We start from the raw sequence: 23,958 nt of genomic DNA, 5'->3' as shown, positions 1-23,958 counted from the left end.
TCCCAGCTCCAGCACCACCAGCCAGGTAACTAGGGTTCCCACGTCCAAATTCCCAGGACAGGGAATTGGGGCCAGGCCGACCGGCCCAGTGTGGGTCAGGTATCGGCCCGTGGCCCAATCCACTGAGGCCAGGAAGCAGGGAGGACGGCTCCAGAAGGCAGTGTGGCTGAGCAGTCAACCACACGGGGCTGTGCCAAGGAGCCCACAGAAGCCCCTCGCCCAGACCTGGCACAGGAAAGGGCTCCGTGAAAGGTATACGGAGTGTGTCAGGTTACGGGGGGAGAGGGTTGTGTAAGTGTTAAGGGGCTCTTGTGTGTTTGTTTGTGGTTGTCCTGTTGTGCGGTTGTGGCTCTTGAGTTATTGTTGGTGATGTTATTCTGCCTGCTTGAACCACCTCTAAGGAAGAATTTTCAGGATGGTCTGAGCTTGTAAAAAAAAAAAATGGCTTTACATGTTCTCATGTGTAAATTTAGCAGTAACACTAAAAATGCTCCATTGAACAAGAATGGGTTCAGAATATCACCGAGGCTCCCAATCTGAAGGATGGATATTCCAGGGGGCACTGGGAGAGGCAGGCAGTGGGGAGGAGAGTGTGGGGTCAGGGGTCCGTACCCTGTGCACTCCCTAGCGAGGGGGCTGCAGGTGTGTCAGAGAGGGGCAAAGCTGCTGAAGCATAAGGAATCCACAGAAAGCAGGGCCCGGAGGGGTGGGGGGGGCACCTGGGGCAGCCCAGGCTCAGGCTGGGACTCTTCCAGCACCCACATTCACCCACCCCAGGCTCCCTGTTGCCAAGAGAAGGTGCAAGCCCCTGGTACAATCTGCGCCCACTCCCGTCTTCTCTAGTTGGGTGAGGGTGACATGGGTGCCCTGATCAATTCTAAATCCCTTAGGGGCAGGAACTACATCTGTCTCGTATGCCACTGATTCCCCACTGCCTGGAATGGCATGTACGCTCTGAATGGATTGGTAGAATGAATGAATGAATGAACGAATGATTGAATGTGAATGAACGAGGCCTATCAGTGCCATTTCCCTCCTTCTCAGATGCCTTTTTTGTCTTTGAGGTCCTGCAGTCCTGGGCTCAAGTCCTGTCCCTCCAACTGATCCATGCAAGTTATTTCTTCATTCGGATGCTCCGCTTGCCCGTCTGCGAAATGGGGTGCTGGGAAGGGTCACTGGGAACATGAAATTAGACGATGAAAAGGAATTTGTAACTGAAAAGGCAGGACCAAGGTGCGCTGTTTTGGGGACTGCTACCACCTCTTTTGCCAACACCACCACCACCCCCATCATCCATTGCCATCTCGGGCCTTTCTCCTGGCCCCAAATAACCACGCTCCCTCTAGCCCCATTCAGTGCTTTAGTTAAATTACATTTAATTGCTTTTCAAAAAGGAATCGAGAAATCAGAAAAGAGATTCACAGCAGTTGGAGTCAAGAGAGGATTAACTAAAAAAAAACAAACAAAAACACAGAAATATATTAAGCTTCTGATGGGAAAAAAAACTCAAAGGCAGTCCCTCTCACACTCTGCCCTGCGTTCTCAACAGCACACGGGGTTCCCACTCCCAGACCCATGCCCGCCCTCAGGCACACACGCCCCTCAGGCACTCCCGACACCTCTCCCGCCCCCCCCTGCCCCCTCCAAGGGCTGCCCACAGGGCCAGGCTGGCGGAGGCCAGGAGGCCGGCTGCCTGTCCAGGACCCTGCCCCTCCTAAGCCCCTCACTAAAACAGCAAAGCTGGGCTAAACTTGGGGTGTAGAGACACCGGGGCTCTCGGGGGCGCACCGGGGAGGGAGGGTGGAGACGCCACGGCGGCCTTAGACGATTCTGTTCTCCAGGAGAGCCAGCCGCTTGCTCACTGCTTCCAGTGGACTCCGAGTTAAGGCCACAGCCGGCAGGGTGGACGTGCTGCCCTCAGGAGCCCCACATCCTGGTTCCTCCAGACAGCCCCTCCGCCAGGGCCTTCTCTCACCGCACTCCCCCACCTTCAGGGCTGCCCTATAGCACGTCTTCTCCCTTCTGTTAAAACTCGCCCACCCACTGGCCTCAGAACGGTGCCTTCCCAAGGAACAGCCAGGCCCATGGAGCGCTGCGTGCCGGCTGTGCTCAGCTGCAGATTTAGCCCTGCTGGGGACCCACCTGGTCCCGACAGAGCAGGGACGCTGTTTGGGGCCTCAGCTGCACCTTGGAGTGGGGCTTGGTGCTCAGCGTGTCACTGTGAGCCTGAGAAACGACAGTCCACAGGACACCATGTTCTCGAGATCATGTTCAGGACTCTGTGTGCATCCAGTCCCCAGAGCCTGACTTTTGCCTTGGTTTCTTTTTTTACTCTCCAGGAGCCTCTGCTTTTGACAAGGTCAAAACCAAAGCTGGTGTCAGCGTGCCCTGCCAGATGCCAGCTCTCCTTCAGCAGCGGGCAGGCAAGGGGAGCCCACCCCCACCCCGGGCTGGAGAGGGCCCCACGGTGCCCTGCCCTCCTACGCCCTCCCCCGCAGCAGCTCTGGGGAAGGATATGCTTCCGGGTCAGGGCCTGCAGCAGCCCCTCCACTTCAGTCTGGAATTTCACAATGGACTCGCAGGCGCAGGGGTCTTCCTCTGGGGGGGATGAGAGGCAAGGAAAGAGAAAGGAGATGGCGAGTGGGGGGGGGCACTGCCCAGGGCCCTGGGGCAGAGGCTGGGGAGGCAGAGAGAGACCTAGAGCATTCTAGAGACAGACACAGAAACCGGTAGTGAAGCAGCCCAGCGAGTCAAGCTCTCAAGTCTGTGCTCTTCACCGCTGGGAACCAGCTAGCGACGGCACCTGGGAAGAGCAGGGGCAGCAGCGGGGTTCGAATCCCAGCTCCCTCCATTACTAGCAGGCGTCCCGCCCCTCTGGCCTTGCCCTTCCGGTTTATCAAGTGGGGAGATTAATGGTCGCCCCCAAGGAGGACTGACTGAGGTGCTACTGGGAACAGCTGGAACAGCACCAACCCCATAGTGAGCGCTGGGAGTTAACAGCCGTGCCGGCCCACCCCTCCTGGCCCTGCTCACCCGGGGTGCATTCCTCGCCCCTGCCTTTCCCATACCCGGTCCCAGGAAGCCCCCGCACCCCCCCACAGCCCCAACTGCCCCTCCCTTGTGCCAACCCTGGCTTCACTCACCCACACAGATCTTCTTCTGCAATTTCTTGCCGATCTGGTTGATGGTCTTGAAGTCGGCCGAGTAGAAGGAGTGCTCCGCCACGGGCTCCGAGGCAATTTCCCTCAGCTCATCCTCCACAGCGTTGCCCACCCCCACGGCGAACATCTTAAAGCCTGCCAGGAGGAACAAGACCAGCCCCGCTAGCCACAGGGGTGGGCAGCCTTGGCTGCAGCTCCAGGGAAATTCCTGGTGGTTGGCCCAGGCAGCCAATGCCACACACCTCCTGGTGGCAGCTGCTGGAATTGCAAGCACCATGCCTGGGACAGAGACACCAAGTAAATCAGCATTTACTGAGGTTCTACCATATGTCAGGCGCTCTCCTGGGACCTTTGCCATGTCATCTAACCCTCACAACCATCCAGTTGGTGGTTATTATTGTATTCATTTAATAGGTGGTGAACTTGAAGTTCAGGGTTGTCCCAAAGTAGGGCTGCCTTCCAGCAGTGGCTGTGTGTTTTGGGAAGAAATATTTAATCAGAATAGTTCCAAGCCCCACCTATAAAAAGATCATCAAAATAAACCACTTGCTTTTGGGGGTCCTCAGTTTTGTCAGCCATACAAGAGAGAGTTAGACTAACCAATCCCTTCCCTTTCTAATTCACCTGGGTTCAGGGCATGAATCAAAATAGACACCAAGATAGATAAGGGCCAGCTGCACAGGATGCAGCACCCGCCGCCGTGGCATGCAGGCCCAGGCCGCCAGCACCTACCCAGGTCCTTGGCCTTCTTGGCAGCGTCGTTAATGTAGTCCTGGCTCCGGCCATCTGTGAAGACAATGCCCACCTTCTGGGCACCGGGCCTCGCCCCGCTGGAGGCAGTGAAGGAGTTGTCGACGAGGTACTTGAGGGCAGCCCCGGTCATGGTCCCCTTCTCCATATAGGACATGTTCTGCACGGCTGCTTTGATGTCCTTCTTGGTGTGGAAGCGGCCCAGCGGGAACTCCTGGCGCACGGAGCTCGAGTACTGCACCAGCCCCACCTGGGCCAGCTTGTCCGACACGTCCAGCGTGTCCACGATCTGGTTGATGAACTTCTTCACCAGCTCAAAGTTTTCCGGCCGCACACTCTTGGATCCATCGATGAGGAAGACCAGGTCGGTGGCCAAGCTGCCACCACTGCCGCTGCAGACTGGGGAGGGTGGGAAGGTGAGGGGATGAGGCTGACCAGCCCACACGGAGCCCTCTGCCGGGCAATTTACAGGGATGGCCCCGTTTTGTCCTCAAAACTCCCTCAGCAAAGCCAGTGTTATTGTCCCCATTGTACAGTGTTGGAAACTGAAACTCCAAAAGCTATTTAAACCCACAGCTCAGAATTGGATGGAGGCATGATTTGAACCCAAGACTATGTGACACCTTCCGCCACACTGCACTCATCACCCGTTGTGATAAAAAGCGGGACAGTCGTCAGGAGAGAACTTTCTGCAGACACCAAATGCTAGAAGGCATCTATCGCCTTGAAAACTGGTCCAGGGGCAAACAACAGGGGGGCTGAGCTGGGCCCCCACCCTCCCCGAGGCTTGCCTGTGTCAGCCCACTGACCATTGCAGGTCCTGCCGTCACCGTTCAGGGTGAAGCCCTCGCGGCAGGCGCAGGTGTAGGAGCCGGGGGAGCTGATGCACACCTGCTCACAGTCGTGGTCCCCTGTGGCACACAGGTCTGACACCACTGTGGGGGACAGGGGGGACTCAGAATCTCAGAATCACGGGCAGTGGACGTCCCAGCCAGGACGTCCCTCGCTGACTGTGGACACCAGGCCCCTGCACACTCAGGGAAACTGAGGCCCTCAACTGGGATGGGGGTGGGGTTCTTAGGCCCCAGTCTCCTAGCTCAGGGCCAGAGTCACTGAACCAGGATCAGAGAATGATAATGCTCACTATAAAATAAAACTTCCCACTCAAAAGATAAGGGCAACAAGGACAGTGCTTTCTTATCTATTTTGTACCTCGTTGTATTCCATGTCTACAACAGTGCACGCTGCAATGAACACAGCACCTAGTAGATTCTCAATAAATACCTGGTAAATACCATGGGTCAAGTGTTATAGCAAACATTGTCTCCGCAGTCTCACAAGGTGCACACCCTTTTTATACCTGTTATTCAGATGGAGAAAAGTCCTTGCCCTGGCCCCGCCCCTTCTGACTGGTCACATCCCAAAAGACTTAACCCCGGCCCAGCCCCGCCTGTGAAGGACTCTTACCTTTCCCCAGCCCATTGCCCTGGCAGGCCAGACCCTCCTGCATGGCAGAAGGCTTTGATCCGCAACCACATTGCCCTTCCCCCTCCCCCCAGACACACCTAAGTTTTCTCGGTGCTCCCCTTGCCGGTTTCCGGTCCTTCCGTGATCCCTCCCTGGGCCCCTCTTAGCATTGCCTCTTCCCGTGTCCCATAACCTACGTCCCCTACCCCAATCCGATCCGACTTCCATCCCAGCTTTGCCCCTAATCCTCACAGTTTCTGCCCCCAGCTCTGGCCCCGCCCCTGGTGCTGGCCATTCCTGTCCCCGCCCAGTACCTGCCGCAGCTTCGCCCAGGCCCCGCCCCCGACGCTGACGCTCTGCCCTGGCCTGGTCTGAGCCCCGCCCACCCCGCCCCGGCCCCGCCCGCCCCGCCCCGGCCCCGCCCCGGCCCCCGGCCCCGCCCCGGCCCTGGCCCCGCCCCGGCCCTGGCCCCGCCCGGTCCGCGCACCGCAGAGCGCCTCCTGGAACTTTCTGGACAGCTTCTCAATGACGCTGTAGCTCTCCACGTAGTCGACATGCTCGTCCTGAGGCTCGCTGGCGATCTGCCTCAGCGTGGCCTTGTCCACGCGGCCCACGCCGATGGCAAACAGCTCGACGCCGCTGGCCCGGGCCCGCGCAGACACGTCCCGCACGCTGTCCTGCGGCCTCCCGTCCGTCACCACGATGGCCACCTGCGGCCCGGGGGGACGCGTGTGAGGACCGGGCCCGCCCGCCCCGCGCTGGGCTGGGGCCCCGTGGCCCTCCAGCAAGCCCGGGGGGACTGCTGACAGAGAAACCTGGCTAACTGAAGAGGAAAGACAGCTTTCCTCTCCCTAAGGAGACAGGCCTGGCGAGCGGATGGGGCTCAGGTGGTTGGGGTTCGATCCCCGGTACCTCCTGAAAACATAAAAGTAAAAAGACAGGCCTGAGGTGTTCCCCGTCTGACTAGGGCGACTGACTAGCAGAGCTGTGACAGCCTTAGGGCAGACCACGTCAGCCCCGCAGAATGGGGACCCCTGAGCTCAGATGCCTCTTTCCTCTCACATTGGAGGGGCCTCTGAGGCAGGACCATGTCTCCCTCCCTCAGATTGGGGCCCTGAACGCTGGTGTGTGTCTCCACCCTCAGACTGGCGGTCGCTGGGGACCCAGGGCTGCGGGGCGATGTGTCTGGGGGAAAGCAGCCCGGCCGGTGCCCCCTGCTGCGGCTCGCGGCTCCCTGCTTCTCAGCGGCGGGTGCAGACTTTCTCGGGGTTCGAGGCTGCCTTACTCCCTACGGTGCCCAGCGCCGTGCAGTTCTGGGCTTTGGCCACCAGAGGGCGGCCGAGCCTAAGGAACGTGGGCTGCTGCCGCCGGTGGGGGGTCTCCGACTCCGCGCCCTGGAAAGGGGCGGTCGTGGGGTAGAGCCTGCGGCCCAGCGCCGCCACGCAGGTCGCCAGCGAAAGGAAGGACGCGGCGGCCCCGGGCTCCCTCCACGCCCCTTCCAGACAGGAGAGTCCGTCGGCTCGCTTCCCACAGACCTCCCTGCTCTGCCCTCTGGGAAGAGGGAGAGAGGACACCCTGGGGCGGAGCCTCGCCCACCGCGACCCCTGCCTGGGGTAGCTCTGAAGCGGGAGCCCTCACTCTCTGGCCCTGCCTAGGATCCAGTTTCCATCCCCCGCTGCCACTTCCTACTTCTGACCTGGATCTGCTTCTGACTCCCGGGTCCCCACTCCTGGTCCACCTGCCCGACCCTGTCTTGGGGCTCAGTGGTGAAGACAGTCCTGGACTAGAAGCCCGGCTCCCCGAGCTCCCCACCACATTCCTGAGCCTCGGGGTCCTCCTGTGCCAAAAGGGGTGGCAGTGAGAGGGGCCGGGACGTGGCAGCGGCAATTGTTAGTCCCACCCCCCTGGGCCCCTGGGAAGGACGCCTGCACGGCCTCCTCCCTCCAGAGGCGCCGGCTCCTGGGGGACGTCTGGCTGTGACCCTCTGCCATGTGCTGCCGCCTTTCCCTGAGGCCGTTGTCTCGAGTCCCCACGACTCCCCCACCCCGGCTTTCAGGCTTTCAGTGCGCCTCGTCGGATCCTCCCACAGGTGAATTCTAGGCTGAACGCATAACGGCTGATGACCCTGATGGAGTTCTCCCTCCCCACTGCCCACCCCGGGGCTTGGCCCGATCTGGGGTGACGTGTCTGACTCTGGAGATGTGGCCGCTACAGTGTCACCACCTCTCTGCATTAGGATGGCCTCAGGGCCACCACATCCTCCCCACCGCCTCAACCCCGTGAGGCTTTTCTGTGGCCCCACAAAACAATCAGCAAGCGGCTGAGAGGCCCTTTCTTTTGAGGGGTGATCATGGCTGGGATTACAGGCTACTGTCTCTGTGCCACCTTCTTCCCCTTAGGAGCTGGGCAGGTTGCCTAAGCTCCCCGTGCCTCAGTTTCTTCTGTAAAGTGGTGATACCCCCTGCCCCGAGCAGACTTGCATTCGTTTTGCACTGGTGTGTACCAAGCACTGTGCTAGACAGTGGGGCTTCAGAGGAGGCCAAGAAAGAGGAGCTCCCTGGTCTGGGGTCCTGGGCAGGCACAGGGTGACACCATGAGCCAGCAGGAGCTGTGATGAGGACGTGCAGGAGCCTGTGGGGGGCACCCTGGGAGAGGGGCACCTGGTGTGGCTGGGCTGAGTGTCCTGAAGAAGCACACCATGTGCGCAAATTCTGCAAAACGCTCAGCCCCCGACCCAGAGCACTCACTGACTGTGCGGGTTGGAAGATGTGGCTGCACTCATCTGAGCCCCTGCCCTCCTCAGATTTTTAAATTAAAAATTAGCAAACACTTCATGGTGCCAGGCACTGCTCTGAGCACTCTGTGCATATTAACTCATTTCGTGCTCATAACAGCACCTCAAGAAGGTGTTACTGTTACCCCTATTTTGCAGATGAGGAAACTGAGGCACAGTGGGATGAAGTAACGTCCCAGGGTGGTACGACGAGCATGGTGGGACGAGGGTCTGATCACAGGCTGGTGCGGTGTCCGCACCCTTGACCATCTCCTAAAGGTCCGACTCATCGTGCTTCTGTCTTCAAAGAGCTCAGAGTGGCTGGGAGCCAAGACCAAGCAGAAATGAGCAAGTGCTGGCCTGTTGTGAGCTCCCGGGGGCTGCAGGGGGGGGCAAAGGTGGGTTTGAATCCCAGCTCTGTCACTCACGGCTGGTGTCCTCTTCCACATGACCTCCCCTAGTTGACCCTCAGTTTCCCCAACTGTAAAACAGACGCCCCAGAGGGGCACCTGCAGGCCAAGCTCTTCAGCCCGGCAGAAGCCTCTGGGCAGCGAGAGCCCGCAGTCTGGGGGGCATGTACCTTGCTGATGGGGGGGGACCTGGAGCGGCCGCCCTCGGCGTCGCTGAAGGCCTTAGTGATGGCAAACTGGATGGCCAGGCCGGTCATGGTGCCCGTGGAGAGCGGCTGGAGGCGGCGCACGGCCTGCAGCAGCGCGGCCTTGGAGCCGTGGGCGCGCAGCGGGAACTCCTGCTTCACGGCGCTGGCGTAGTTGACCACGCCCACGCGGGTGGCGTTGGGCCCCACGTCCAGCGACTCGATGACCTGGGACAGGAACACCTTCACCTTCTCAAACTCCACGGGCCGCACGCTGCGCGAGCTGTCCACCACAAACACCAAGTCCGTGGGCCGGGTCCTGCAGAGGTTCCCTGGGGGGAGGCAGGGAGGAAGGGCGGAGGTCAGGGGGCCGGGCCTGAAGACCCCCGAGGCACAGGAGCTGGAGTGTGGCCCCAGGCGGTGCCGACGGGGCTGGCCAGGCGGCCGGTCCTCTTCGTGGTGGGGGGACACTCAGGCCAGCACCTTGTCTGAGGTCCCACCGCTCAGCCTGCTGGGAAAGCCAGAGGCTCCAGTCTTGGCTTTGGCAAGTCCCTTGGCCTCGCTGAGGCTCGGCTTCCTCACCTGGACGAGGAGGTGCATCCTGGTGAGGATGGGCAAAGATGCCCGTGAGGTGCCAGCACGGGGCCTGGTGCCCGACGGGTGGCCGGAGACAACGGAGGAGACGCCGGCCTTTACCCCCCACAGCCCAGGCCTGCTGGCTGCTGCCAAGGATAGCCCTTGCCTGGTGCCCCAGCCGAGCAGGAGGGTGCACCCTGCAGTGGTGGGCTTGGCCTCGCAGGCCAGAGCTGCGCCTGCCATCGTGGCCTCTTTCATCTGCTCCTCAAAGCCAACAGAACTGGCGTTGGAATCCCAGGGTGGACCCAGCTGCCCTCACGCCCGTCGAGCCTGTAGGCTGGTTTCCGTGGGCAGGGAAGAGGAGCAGGTATTCCCAGGGGCACCCAGGTGGCCTGGCCAGGTGGGCCATAGACCCACCCCCATATCAGGGTCTCTCCAGCACCCCCAGAGGCGGCACCCAGTGCTGGAATTGCAGAGATGGAGTGAGGCGGGCCCGGGTGCAGATGCAGCCCTGGACAGCCTCGGTTTCTCGTCTGCCCAGTGGGGAGAACATTTCCTGCCTGGTGCCAACCCGGGCCTGGGCCTGCAGGTCATCCCTGCCCTCGCCTTCATCAAAGTCACCGGCTCTGTCTGCTCCACGCCAGCCTGCTAGACACGCCTGCCTCCCTGCCCCTCTCTCCATCCCTTAGTCTCTGCCCCTCCGGGTGCCCAGCCCCCCAGACTCACACAGGATCCCCCATCTCACACGGGTCCCCTCACCTCGGAGCTGGGAGGCCAGGCCCAGGGTGCCTGGAGCCTGGAGCAGCAGCAGCAGGCCGCCGAGCACAAGGCTGGCTCCAGGGAGGACCCTCATGGCTCTGGTAGTGCTGGCAACAGCAGGCACAGTGGTGGGGGCCGGTGGGGGCCCGGGCTTATCAACTCGCTGCCCGCCCAGCCTCCAGACCAGGCGCCCCCCCCCCGCCCCCCGCTGACGTGGGGGCCGCCATCCCTGGCCCCCAGCCCCCCGAGGGGTGGAGCTCACGCTGAATGGAGGTGTGTGTGCTGGCAGAGGGAGGGAACGGCCTGGCCTGGGCTCAAGAGGCCCCTCCAGCCACAAGGGCTCCTTTGCCTGCAGAAGCAATCCGAGCTGCACCTGGAATTCGGGAAGTCTTGGGGAGGGGGGCAGGACTTCTGGAGCCTTTGTCAGCCCAAAGCTGCCACCCCAAGCCCAGGGATGCCGGGTCCAAAGGGCTCCAGTCAAACTCTGCGCTGCACCATCCCACACCCAAATCCTTCCCCCACCTGTGATTCCAACCCCATATTCCCCGTGAGGCACACCTTCCCTTCTCCGGCCTCACTGCCCCCTGCCTCTCCACCTGCACCCTGCTCACCAACTGCACCCAGATTCTTGGAGTTCTCTTCAAGGGGCCTCTGGGCCTTTGCACATGCAGGGCCGTCTTCTCAGAATGCCCTCTCCTCCTGCTAAGTCTCTTCGAGACAGTCGTTGGAGCCAGCCTGTGTATTAGCTCTTAGTACAGGCAAGACAGAAGAGAAGGTGGTTGGGCTCTGCTGTCTACTACCTGCGTGACCATGGGCAAGTTACTTCACCTCTCTGTGCCCCAGATTCCTCATCTGGAAAGTCAGGATGAGAGCAGTGCCTACTCCTAGGGTCGATGCAAGGAGCACCACTTCATCCTCATGACAACCCTGGGAGGCAGGTGCTGTTGCTACCTCCATTTCCCACATGAGAATTGAAGAACAGAGAGGTGAAATAACTTGGCCTAAGGTCACACAGCTAAGAAGTGCTGTCACAGGGCAGGGCTCCAAGCCCTCGACCACCCTACCTGCTCAGTTGTAGCTTCGTGGGGGTGACTCCCTCATGCCCACACCTACCTCACCCCCCCCAGGTTGGCACCCCTTCCTGGGCTTCCGTGATTGTCTGTCTTCCCCATGAGCCGTGAATATTTTACTGACTCACCTCTGCCTCCCAGCCTCATCCCACACCTTTATTGCTGCATGGAGGAGGTGGTGATAAAGGTGTGTGAATAAAGGAGCATAACCAGCTGGGGTCCCTGCATCTGGCCCAAGACTCGAGGGGGTAGCATGTGGGCTTGGTCACCTGAGAGACCCAGGTTTGAATCCACCTCTGCTTCTGGCCAGCTGCGTGGCCTGGAGCAGGTGCCTAAACCTCTCTGAGCCTCAGCTTGTCATCCTGCAGTGGGAACAGCAGCTCTGGCCTATCTGCCCTACTGGGGCAATGGGAGGAGGCGATGCAGAAGTGGAGCCAAAGGGTTGCCATCTTTCCAGGAGGCAGAAACCATGCTTAAGATCTGTGCTTTTCACTCTGTGTCAACTGTCTCTTCAATAAAAGGAAATGTAGAGAGACTTTTTTTTGAGTAAGTGGTTGCTGGGTCCAGCAGGCCCAACCCGCAGCTCTCACAGCCTTCAGCAGTAACAATGACAGCCATCCCTCCTACACCGACATGGCATGGTCCTTCACTCTGTCACTTTATCTCCTTCACTCTCCCAATAAACCTGTGAGGCTGGTAGATCAGAGCTTTTTAGCCCATTTGTCAGATGAGGAAACTGAGACTCAGAGAGGTTGATTGACTTGCCCAACATGACTTGCCAACACCAGCTCTGTCTGCTCCGTGCCAGTCTGCTAGACACACCTGCCTCCCTGCCCCTCTCTCCATCCCTTAGTCTCTGCCTGTCCGGGTGCCCAGCCCCCCAGGCTCACATAGGATCCCTTCTCACACGGGTCCCCCAGGTTGGCACCAGCCAGCCAAGAGACAGAGGCCAGTCTGGATGCAAGCCTCATTCCCCACTCCGCACAATTTTTGGACAACAGGCCGATCAGAAGCATTTTCCTTTGATTTTTCTCATTTAAGTTTCATTTGTTCACAATTCTTGTCCCTCCCAGTTTCAAAATTCAGTGGAGGCTGCAGATGTCTCTTGTTTCTACATCTTTTAAGTGTAATTGTCTCCTGCAGAGACATAGCAGGGCGTGGTGATCACGGCACTGACCCTTTCCCAAATTGGGTCCTAAATGTGCTACCTGCTGGCTCAGCAGAATGCCAGCTCCCTGAGCAGAGCTTCTGGCCTGTGTCAGGCATGGAGCGCCCGGGAGCCAGTGTCATGCCAGACACACGGTATCTGGTGAATGAATGAAGAAATAAACTAAATGAAGCAACTAAGTTCAAGCCGGTTCTAATCCCTAACAAAGGCTCCGACTGGGGTCCGCGGTGGTGACTGACGGTGAGAGAGGCCCAGTGCTCTCCCCATGGCCCTGCTGAGGGTAGATGAGGAAAACGGGAGCTGGAGTCACCGCCCCCTCCCCAGCAGTGGCTGAATCTGGAGCTCGGGGTTCAGGGCTGTCTTGGGCTGGCGGCAGCACCCGTGAAACAGCCCTTTCAGCTCCGGCTCTGAATGCCAGTTCTGTGGCCTCCTCGGAGGAACACAGGCGCCTTCTCTGGGTCAGTTCTCTCCTCTTTAGCAGCGGTGCAGAAAAATGCTACAGGTAAGTTTTCAGGGACAGAGAAGGAGCCCCAAAAAAGCAACTCCCACATTCCATAGCAGGGCAGAGGCTGGGGGGAGGAGACCTGGAAGTTCAGCATATACATTAAGGAAAGAAAATAAATATTTGTGTTTTTGAAATGTGAAGCATTTGCCCCAGGGCTCAAAATCTGGAACAGTGTCTGGTATTGGCCAAAGAAAAATATGTGCTGAGGGGCCTTCTAGGCAGCTCAAGCCAAACAGGCGGCTGGAGGGGCTCCCGCCGACACCCCTCCCCGAGTTCACAGGCCTCACGTTTCCAGAAACTTAAAACCTTCAGCGTTTTATCCAAGAGAGTGTGTTTGGGAGAAAGTGAGAGTTCCCTGGGCAGACTGGTTCCGTGGAAAGTCCACTGGACTCCTTGTCCAGTGCTCAAGCTCAGTTCTTTCCTAAATAGTAAATTTGATTGCCTCACTGTCCTATAAAGAGATGATCATGGGGCAAGACAGTTATCCCTGCCTCTGTCCTTCATCTGCCATCATCATGGTTTTGCTGGATCCACATATACCTTTACTAATATTTACTTAATCTTTCTCTTTAACAAACTTTGAACCAACTCACTTTTTTCCTTAACGTCTACCCTGTAATAGCCATGAAATCGCCGGTTTGATGTGCAGTTTACATATTTACTTCCACTACACATTCAAATAAATTCACCAATTTATTTAATTGATTAAATTTAATTTTTTCATCTGTGTTGTCACCAAAAATTAGCCTGTGTTCAGCCAGGGGCATGCATGCCAGACTTGAAGGAACCTTGAGAAGTGGAGGGCCTTTGAGTCACACAGAGCTGGGTTTGATTCTCCGTTCTGTCATGGGCCAGCTGCAGCGGCCTTGAATAACCCCTTCCCTTCTCTGCTCCTCTCTTTCATGTCTGTAAAGTTGGGATCTGAGTGCCAGTGTCATAGAGCGGCTGTGAGAGTGTAGGTAATGAACCTAAAACACCTGCATGGGGTAGGCCTGCTTCCCCCATGGTTTATTGGTTTTACCAGCCTTCTAGGGATAGTCAGGATAGGGTAGGCCGAGTTGCAATAACAAATAAGCCTCCAAATCACAATGGCTTAACACCAGGGTTTATTTCTCTCTCCTGCCCAGGTCTTCTAAGCTGCCTCCATCTTGACATCTCCAAGTCCTTCCTTTCCAGCCATGTGGGCGAGAGAGAGAGCCAGTGTGGGGAAGGCACACCCACTCTTACCTGCCTCAAATAAGAAGTGCACATAAGCGACTCTACGTCGCCATCAGAGGTAGCGCGTGGGTACGAATGAGCAGCTGCAGTCTCGGCCACTCTCCCAAGGGGAGAGCTTCCCCTGGCCCTACATCACCGCCACAGCGGAGTTCAAACTTAGCTGGGGTACTTGAGGCCCTTCACAGTCTGTTTCCTGACGTCTCAGAGCCCATCCACTGCCAGCCCCGACCCCTCACACACACACACTCGAGTCCCATCACACTTCTCCCCTCTGCGCTTGCGTCTGCTTTCCCTTCCTCCTGCCTGCCCTTCTCCCCTTTATCTGACAGGCAGACTCCTGCTCAACCTGTCAGCGCCCCCTCGAGGGCCAGCCTCCCTGGTCCCACGCCACAGAACGAGTCACGCCCTCCTCAGTCTCCTCATAGCAAGTTGTCTTTCCTCAGTGGCAGCAGGTTTCACGTTGGATTTTACTTATGGTTTCCGTGACTCTCACCCTCTGGAGGCTGGGAAGGCCTCCAAGGCAGAGAGCCCACCCTTTGCCCTGGCTCATTAGCAGTTAGTGCTGAAAAAATGGCAACTCATTTTCTTTTGGGAGAAAGGCAGAAACAGCCCAAAGTTCATCTAGACCCGTGGAGCCAAGCCTGGGCCCCATCAGACACTCCTGGAGAAGCTGTTAGAGGTACAGACTGTACCATGTTGAATGCCTTCTGGAGCCAGAGGGTCAGCCCACAGTCCTGGGGCAGTTGTGGATCAGGACTTGAGCCTTCGGGGGAAAGACCTGCCAGTTAGGACCGGAATCATAGCAGACACCACCAAGGCCCCGCCCACGGCCCTGCCGCCCACCTTTGCTTTTACCTGCAGCCAGTTTCCTCACAGCAAGCCAGGCAGCCTGGGATGTGACCTCCCCGGCCAGTGGGGGTGAGCGCTGTGGGCAAGTGCCCAGCTCCCGGCCCACTCTCCAGTTCTGAGATGTGCCCTCACAGTCCCCAGAGGATCCCCCAAAGGAGTGAGCCCCAGTTGCCCATAGCATGACCTGCTAATCAAATGCATTTTTAATTGGCTTCCTCCCCACCTCCCCTCCCTCTGGCTCGAGTTTCCTGGAATCACCCCCCAGTAAACTACTCTGCATCAAGCCCTTGCCTCAGGACCTGCTTTGGGAGGAACTCAAACCAAGACAGGTTTTCTCAACTCTGCGTGGGATGCCAAGCCAGGCCAAGGACACGACTGGGACTCCTGAGGAGGAGCGGCCCGAGAACTGGCCCTGGACAGGTGGGACAGGCGGAAGGCAAAGCTGGGAAGTGATGAAGAGGGCCCTGGGGCCTGGGGCTCGCAGTGGACTCTTCAGCTAGATGCATAGGCACCATATCCTGTTCTGTACTTCCTTCTGGTAGCCCCAAACTTTCCAGAAAGTTTGGTTAAGCATTTTGAAAAGAAAGATTCAGATTTCCAGGCTCCATTCCAAACCCAGCAAATCGATATTTCAAAGCTCTCCAGGTGGTTCTGAGGTAGCTAAACCATCGAGCTCCTCCAACCTCCCGTATGAGCATTCATTCTCACCCTGTCTCTGAAAAGCTGTTGTCCAGCCTCTGGTGGAGCAGCGCCCAGATGGGGAGCCCGCTACCCCCAACAGTATTCCCTCTCGTCTCTCTGCAGCTCTGAAAGTGAGCAAGACCCCTGTAGAGCCATGTTCAATGACCTGAAGGTCATGGTCACGCCCCGCTGAGTCGGTTCTTCCCCAGTGAAAGCATCCTCATCTCCTGCAGCCATCCTGTGTAACACATGGATTTCATCCCTTACCAGCCTGGTGCCTGATCCCAATGGATTTAATGACTCTTTCCCTCTTAAAGATTTAAGCTCTGAACTGAATATAATCTTCCAGCTGGGAGAACAGAATATATCTTCTCCCTGTCTTCCGAGGTACGTAACCTCTCTTCACTCTGCCTAAAATCCCTGATCTTTTCCATTCAGCCTCAAAGCAGCACCTCTGTAGACATGAGAAGAGCACCTGACAATGTGCAAGCAGTGGTTTGATCTCCTGTTTCATCCTCCCATTTCAAACCTCTTGTTCTTCTCCGACCAAGACTTCAGACATTCAGCAGTGTAGTTGCTGCCAATTAGAAGTTTAAGGAGGGAAAAGTAAAACCTCCTCCACCATGGGAAGGGGTGATGTATTCATTTCCTATTGCTACATAACAATCACCACAAATTTAGCAGCTTAAAAACCACTCAAATTATTCTCTCTTGGCTACCGTGGGTCAGAAGTCCAGGCACGACTGAGCTGGGTTCTCTGCTCAGGGTCTCACAAGGCTAAAAAGAGGATCAGGTGGACTGTGTTCCTTTTTGGGGCTCAGAAGCTCAAATGGTGGGTGGCAGAACTCAGTTCCTTATGGTTGTAGGACTAAGGTCTGTTTTCCTTGCTGGCTGTCCATCAAAGTCTGCTCCCAATTCCTAAAGGTTGCCCACAGTTCCTTACCATGCAACGCCCCCCTCCCCCCAGTCCCTTTCCTGCTTTAAGTCTCTCCCATGTGAAATCCCCTGCTCAGGAAGAGTGCAGTCCCTTTTAAGGGCTCGCCTGATTAGGTCAGTCTCACCCAGGACGATCATCTGTTCTTAAAGGCAGCTGTGCCGTATAACCAAACCTAATCCCAGGAGTGCCTGTCCCACCAGGTTCTCAGGTCCCAGCTGCTCTCAAGGAAACAGAATTACACAAGGGCCTAAGTCGTTGCGGGTTGTCTTAAAAGTCTGCCTCCCATGGGGGGAATTATATGGGTCTACAGTTTGGGAGAGGGTAAGAAGGGCAGAGGACTGATAAGGAAATCCAGCAGTTTTCAGTTTGGAGAAAGTTGCTTCAGGGTCAGTGTGGGAAGCAGGAGGCACTAACTAAAATCCTGAAAGGCCGCCTCCATGCTGGCCCCCAGCTTAGCTCCCATGGCGCTTGGAGAAGCACGCCCCAGGCCCTTCCTCGGCAGTGCCTTCGGCAATGCCAGGTCAGGGCAAAAGCCCTCGTGGGGGTTCAGGACAGAGCGAGGCCTGCCCTGCTTCCACTGGCATAGACCAGGGGGCCCTAGCGCCAAGGCTCTTGTGCTTACCGTCTTCACGGGGACCCGCCACAGGAAGTGGGCAACGTTCCTCCCCCACCCCCACATCCCCAGGGCAGAGGGCTGGGAGCTGCGGGTTACTCTCCTGCTGTTTTCCTTCATCTCTCCACTGTCCCACCTGCGGAGCTTCGGAGCACCTTGGACATTTCCCAATGTTCTCGGATCATTATTCAGCTCATTGATGTATAAAACCTCAGCCACTTGACCCCGCCCAGGCCAAGGCTGCTCGTGATATTCTGAGTCCTGAGTGACCAGGGCGGTGGCGGAGCCCCTGGGCTGCAGACACCGTCGGACACAGGGTCCCATCTCCAGGCTGATTCCCTGCCTGCGCTGGCAGTCCTGGCCCGCGGGGCAGTGCACACCACGATACGGTTCCCGTTTGGCCATCTGGGCCGCCCAGGTGGCAGCAGAGCCTTTTCCCAAGGGCACCCTGTTTGTTTAGACAGGAACGGGGCTGGGGCTGCCCTGCACAGGTGCTCTCGCTGCCGAGTCCGCAGCCTGGGGAAGAGCTCTTGGAGGCTAATTAGGGAGGCTTCCTCCTGGAATCCCGGGAGAGAGGCTGCAGTGCCAGCCCTGGCTCCAGTGCCCACTGGATGGGCAGCGGGCAGGGGCCTATGGCCAGACACCCACAACGGCTGCTCCTTCCACCCACCACAGAGGGCCAGATGCCACCCAGGGACCCAAGCTGGGCCCCAGGGCGTGTCCTTCCCAACTTCCTTTAGCCTGAGGACAGCTTTTCTTGACACTTAGAAATATTCCAGGTCCAACTGCGGACATCCCCAGGGTGCCTGATTGGACAGGAAGCTCTGGTCTCTCCTAAAGTCAGGCACTGAGACCCAGCAACGTAGAGCAACTTGCCCAGAACCACAGGGCAAGGTTTCCTCCTGGCCAAGTGGGTACACGAATCCCACCACCCCAGCTGCTGGGGTGGAGCTGGTTGCCCGCCTCCTGGCACAGCCTCGGTGGCGCGAGGTATCACACACGGTGCCGTGGTCTCAGGCCCTTAGAGCGGCGGGTAGGCCGGACGCCAGAGGCTGGCAGAGGACGAGGAGGCGCGTGCCTCCCCCTGCGGGCATGTCAGGCAGGCCACGGCTCAGCATCACGGCCGCTGGCAGGGAGCGCCTCTGGGCTCCTGGGTGGCCCATGCTGGAGGGCATGCCCACCTCAGCCTTCCTCCCACCTCCCTCTCCTAAACTCCAAACCTGCAGTGTAGCTGCCTCCTGGGCACCTCGTCTCCTGTGTCCCCCGACGCCTCTCAAATCCAACACCACCGAAACTCAGCACCCCCCCTCCATCCCTCGCCCCACTCCGCAGCTCAGAGGTGGCCACCACCATCCCAGATGTCCTCGAAGCCAGGCCACCAGATTTGACCCTCATTTCCATGTCCAAGCCCTAAGGGTCTCGCCTTCCAAACACCTGTTCTTTTTATTTTTTTGTATTGGATACATATAATTTTTTTTTTAAGATTTATTTTTATTTATTTCTGCCCCCCCCCCCCGCCCCAGTTGTCTGCTCTGTGTGTCCATTCGCTATGTGTTCTTCTGTGTCTGCTTCTATTTTTGTCAGCGACACCAGGAATCTGTGTCTCTTTTTGCTGCGTCATCTTGCTGTGTCAGCTCTCCATGTGTGCAGCACCACTCCTGGGCAGGCTGCACTTTCTTTCACGCTGGGCGGCTCTCCTTACAGGGCGCACTCCCTGCGCGTGGGGCTCCCCTACGCGGGGGACACCCCTGCGTGGCGCAGCACTCCTTGCGTGCATCAGCACTGCGCGTGGCCCAGCTCCACACGGGTCAAGGAGGCCCGGGGTTTGAACCGCAGACCTCCCATGTGGTAGTGGTAGGCAGACACTCTATCAGTTGACCCAAGTCCACTTCCCCATATAATTTTTTTAAATCGTACCATACGTTACACAATATATTTCGTTCCTAGTGATACAACCATACAGTATTTGGCCTTTTGTGTCTGGCTGACTTCACTCAACATAATGTCCTCCAAGTTCATCCATGTTGTCACATGCTTTACGACCTCATTTCTTCTTACAGCTGCGTAATATCCCATCGTATGGGTTGATGGACACCTGGGTTGTTTCGGATTTTTGGCAATCGTGAATAATGCCACTGCGAACATCGGTGTTAAAACACCCTTGAGAGAAAATTGACATCAGCGTTCCAGACCTCCTTATTTCAAGGGGATGAGTGAAGCTAAAACGTAGGGGACTTTGCGGGACCAAATAAATTTAAAAACAAACAGAACCCAAGGGTCAACACTGATTATTTCTGGGTGAGAAAATTCCAGAAACCGACTCCCCAATGAGAGAGTGGAATATATGGAATATTCCAGTAACTGTCACTGTTGAACTACACATCACCCTGTATATCTAGTTTGCCCGTATGTCATTTACAGATTTAGAACTAGATGATCTCTGAGTTTTCTACTAGCTCTGAGACTCTGCAATTCTATCACCCCAGAAATCTCCAAAGCCAATACTGCAGCTGTGTAAAAATTGGAAAAAGTGGATATGTTCTTTGATTTTTCTGGAATTACCATAAGACTGTGATTTCTGGTGACCTGTGAATTGACGTAGGCCAAATGAGCCAATATGGTCAAATGAGCATGAACCAGAAGCTATGAATACTGCTAGAGCATTGCATCAGATTTTTCCATCATGAATTTTCCTTCTGTGAATGAAACTCCTGAAAAAGACTCTTAGAAGATTGTTGTGTCCTGGTGAACCAGCAGTAGGACTCACCCACAAGAAGAAACAGGGGAAGACCCAGCAGGGACTGCCCAAAAGGCCCTATAATGGGGCTGGTTGTGATTTCAAAGAAAGAAACATTGAACACCAGGGTGATCAGCACAAAAGTATTAGGGGGAACTTACAGAGAGTTGTAGCTGCCTCGCAACAGAAAGTGAGATGGTAAGAAGTTTAAGTATCTCTACACTGAGGGCAACCGTTTTGCAGGTTATATGTGATTGAGGAACCAAGGTGGCTAAGTGCCAGGGGCTTGTGTGCAAGTGTTGGGAAAACATTTTGTTATGTGTTCTTTTCTCAAAACAAGATGCATTCGGGGTGAGGGGGCAGGCTGTGCTCAAGGTTATAGCAGCCAATGCTCAGTGGGCTTCCAGGGTGTTATGAAAAGGGATATATGAGGAGGAGGAAGGCAAAGGTGAGATCAAGTCTAGGTCTGGTAGGGGTTGCTGTATGTATCACATAGGAGATATACTTCAGATGGAATGTCCTTTAATATTATGCAACTGTTAATGGACTAGTTCCAATTAAAACCCATTATGTAATAAAAAAATTAAAAAATAAAAACACCCTTGAATCTCCCCAGCCCCATGGCCGCTGCCTGAGCTCAGGGCCCCACCGTCTCTCCCCTGCACCTCTTCCCCTGTGTCTGGGCTGCCCACACCCACTTTTGCTCCTTCTAGTCCCTTCTGCATCTCAAGGCAGCCAAGGTGCTCTCTCAGGCGACCGCACACTCACTCTCCTCGTTGTCTATTGAGCCAGGCCTGTCCTCAGGACCCGGTTATAACAATGCTTATGCCTCAGGCCCTGCCTTCAAGGAGCTCACTGAGGTTCTAAAATCCTGTCACCACCTGCTCACTGTCCCACAGGCACTCCACGGCTTGCAGGTTTAAGCCCAAGCCCCCCAGCCTGGAGTGAAGGGTCAAGCCCAAGCTCCCCAGCCTAGAATGAAGGTTTCCCAGGAACTGTGCAAAGACTCACCTTGAATGCATTCTCTTTCTGAATGCATCGTCAGCTGCAGCCTCAGGGACCCAATCACACCAGCTGCCTGTTCCCTGGCATTGACCCAAGTGCTGTTCAAGGCTTATAGAAGACATTGCTGGGTGGGTTGCTCCAAATTCCCTTGCAAAATACTTTCTTAAAACTCCCTTGCAACTAGGGGCAGCCGTGTGACTTGTTCTGACCAATGAGATGTGTGTGGACTTCTGCTGAATGTCTTTTCTGGGGAGGATTTTGCCTTTCTGCCTTGAAGAGTGATGTGATGGCAGGAGTTGGAGCAGCCGTCTTAGACCACAAGGGAAAAGACAAAGAGGCATTTGAGATCTCAGCCCTAATTTTCTTAAGCTACTGCGATGAAACCAACAACAGCCTATATCTAGACTCCCCATTATACAGGAAATTAAGCTCCAATTGTCTAAGCCACTAACATTGGGTTTTCTGTTTCGTACAGTTAAACTCACTCCTGACTTCTACATTATTCCAAGCACTTTACCTGTTGAACTCCTTTCCTTCTCAACAATCCTATGAAATGGAGAGTATTAACCCCATTTTACTGATGAGGAAACAGATTCGGAAGTGAGGCTGCTTGCCCAAGATCACACAGCCTGTAACAGGTGGAAATGGGATTCAAAACCCAGCAGCCTAACTCTCAAGTCCATACACGGAGACACCACTGCCCCGTCCGAGCCCACCCAAACTCCTGCAGACCCCCATTCCCCTGCAAAGGACGCCCCCACGCCACCTGGAACCCCTCCCCCTCCCTTCACCTAGCTCCCGCTGCAGTGCAGAAGTCTCCTCCTCCAGGAAGTCTGCCCTGACCCTGTGGGGGATCGGGTCCTCCCCTGGGCTCCACGGCCCCCTACCTCATCCCCCTTCTCAACACTGATCACACCCACCACGTGGCAAATGCCCCATCTCTCCCTCTTGTCAGACTGGGCCCCGATGAGGGCAAGCACCGGCCCGAGCTTTGTACTTCTCTGGGGTCCCCGCAGCCCAGAGCCAGGGCCTGGCACAGAGTAGGCCTCTGGGAACATTCTGGAATAAAGGAATGAACATATGCATGAAGGAGGATCTTGCCAGAGGTCCAAAATCCATGTGACTTAACTAAAACCTGGAGAAACTGCAGGTGGGGGAGGGAGGGTGGCAGAGGGGTGTTCTGGGTAAGAGGCCCCGGAGTGGGGGCCCACTCCCACCCCCTCGAGGCCGCCGTGGAGCACAGGGAGCAGTTGTGCCCTTCAGAGCCCTGGAAGCCAGAAGTTCAGACTGGAGGGCAGCCCCCGTCTGAACCAAAAGGCTCAGCTCAGCAGGGCAAGCACCTGCTCGTGCCAGGGGAGCAGCCTGAGGGAAGGAGGCCCCTGCCAGGGAGGGCGCGAGCGGGACAGGGCTGCGCCCCGAGGGCTGGACCGCAGCGCCAGGCCCCTCCTGGCCCCAGGTCCCTCAGCTCCACCTGCTGTAACACCGGGCAGCCGCCTGCTGTCCCTCAGGCCTGCCCTAGACCCCTGCCTGAAGCCTGGAACGGGAGGTGAATGAGGCCGGTGGGCAGCGGGGGGTTAGGGGAGAGGGCCGGAAGGTGGCAGAGGGACAGGCCAGGCGAGTCTTGCAGCTCTGCCACCCCAGCGGTGTGTGACTTCGAGAGGGGCCTCCCTCCCTGACCTCAGGATTAATCGTCGCACGGCTCCTGCCGACAGCGCGGACGTGCGGAGTTGACCTGCAGAAGTGGCCGCTCCGTCGCGGGCGCAGCTCCTCTCACCACCGCGGCCCTGAACAGGAGGCTGTCCACTGGGCCACCCTGCTTGGCTCTCCCAGCGCCCCTTCCCCGCTCAGAGGCAGCCTGCCCGGCCCTGCCCTCCCTCACCTGCCCACCCCACGCAGCCCCCGCTTTCCGGGCATCTGCTCAAACAGGCGCCCCCAGTGGGGCCAAACCGTCCCGGGGCCTGTCAAAGGGCCCCTGTGTGAGCCTCAAACGGGGCATTGATAGGGCCGCGGCAAGGGCTGCCCGCTGACGGCCCGCTTGCTCGGCTTGGCTGGGCCACCCGGACTTCCCCAAACCCGCTCTTTCCTGTTCCCAGGCAGCCCCTCCCGGCCCTCCTGGCCGCAGGGCACAGTCCTGCTATACAGCTCCCTCTTTTCCTTGGTCCTGGGCCAGCGGAGGGTGTGGGGAGGGGGCGGGGGAGGCACAGAGCATGTCCGCGGTCCCCTGGGCCCCTCTTGGTGAGGACAGGGCCAATCCCCCTTCCCGTGACCTCTGCTCCCAGCCCACATTTGCTGGAGGCCCTGGGGGGGGGTCTCTTTATATAAAGAACCGAGTGCTCACACTGCCCGGGGCCCCATCCCCTCAAAAGCCTCCAGTAGATGAAGAGGCACCTGGTTTAATCCCTGAGCACTTACAGGGCCAGGAAAGTCACCCGGCGTCTCTGCGCCTTAGTGCCCTCACGTGTGAATGGAGGGGTTGTGAGAGCACTTTCCATCTCCCTCAGAGTCAGGCTTTAAAACTGCTTAGGGATCTGATAAAGAACAGATGAAATCCACGCAGAAATCTGCCATCCCTACGCAAAGCTGACAGCATTTGAGTCCTGGATCCACCCCTGCCTGAAGCCAGCCACCCCTGCACTTCTCGTTTATGTGAGCCAAGCAACACCGTGACTGCCGCACTCGCCAGGGTTCTCTAGAGAAACAGAACCAACAGGAGAGATCTGTGAATGGTATGACATTTCACAAAATTGTCTCATGCGACCGTGGGGATGCACAAGTCCAAGTTCCACAGGGCAGGCTGCAAGCCAGGGGCCCAGTGACGGTCCGTGGTGAGTTCCCCAGGAGATGCTGGCTGTCTGAAGCAGAGATGGGAATTCTTTCTCTCGATGCTGAAATCATTTATCCTTTTAAGGCCTTCAGCTCATTGCTGATGACAAGCTCCTCAGTTGACTATAGATGCAATCAGTCACAGACACAGCCAACTTACTGGTGGCTAAAGTCCATGAGACGCCCTTGTATTACAATCAGCCCAGTGCTTGCTTGACCAAACAACCAGGCACCATTAGCTGGCCAAGCGGACACATTAACCGAACCATCA

At 57.1% G+C, this 23,958-nt stretch overlaps 1 protein-coding gene across 1 annotated transcript; it reads right to left on the bottom strand.

Moving 5' to 3' along the window:
* Positions 1 to 1,359: 1,359 nt before the first annotated feature.
* On the bottom strand, positions 1,360 to 10,175 carry MATN1 (matrilin 1). Its single transcript, XM_004465718.4, has 9 exons — positions 10,082 to 10,175; positions 8,732 to 9,078; positions 5,866 to 6,088; positions 4,721 to 4,846; positions 3,894 to 4,310; positions 3,144 to 3,296; positions 2,518 to 2,598; positions 1,789 to 1,870; positions 1,360 to 1,448 (listed from the first exon to the last, which is right to left on the bottom strand). The coding sequence occupies exons 1-8, from the start codon at positions 10,173 to 10,175 to the stop codon at positions 1,821 to 1,823; spliced, it is 1,491 nt and encodes a 496-aa protein (XP_004465775.2). The 3' UTR covers positions 1,360 to 1,448; positions 1,789 to 1,820.
* Positions 10,176 to 23,958: the final 13,783 nt, after the last annotated feature.

Source organism: Dasypus novemcinctus, chromosome 9 (assembly GCF_030445035.2).
Source record: "Dasypus novemcinctus isolate mDasNov1 chromosome 9, mDasNov1.1.hap2, whole genome shotgun sequence".
NCBI lineage: Eukaryota > Metazoa > Chordata > Mammalia > Cingulata > Dasypodidae > Dasypus > Dasypus novemcinctus.
The sequence above is the reverse complement of the archived record's forward strand: the minus strand, read 5'-3'. Positions and strand labels throughout refer to the sequence as shown.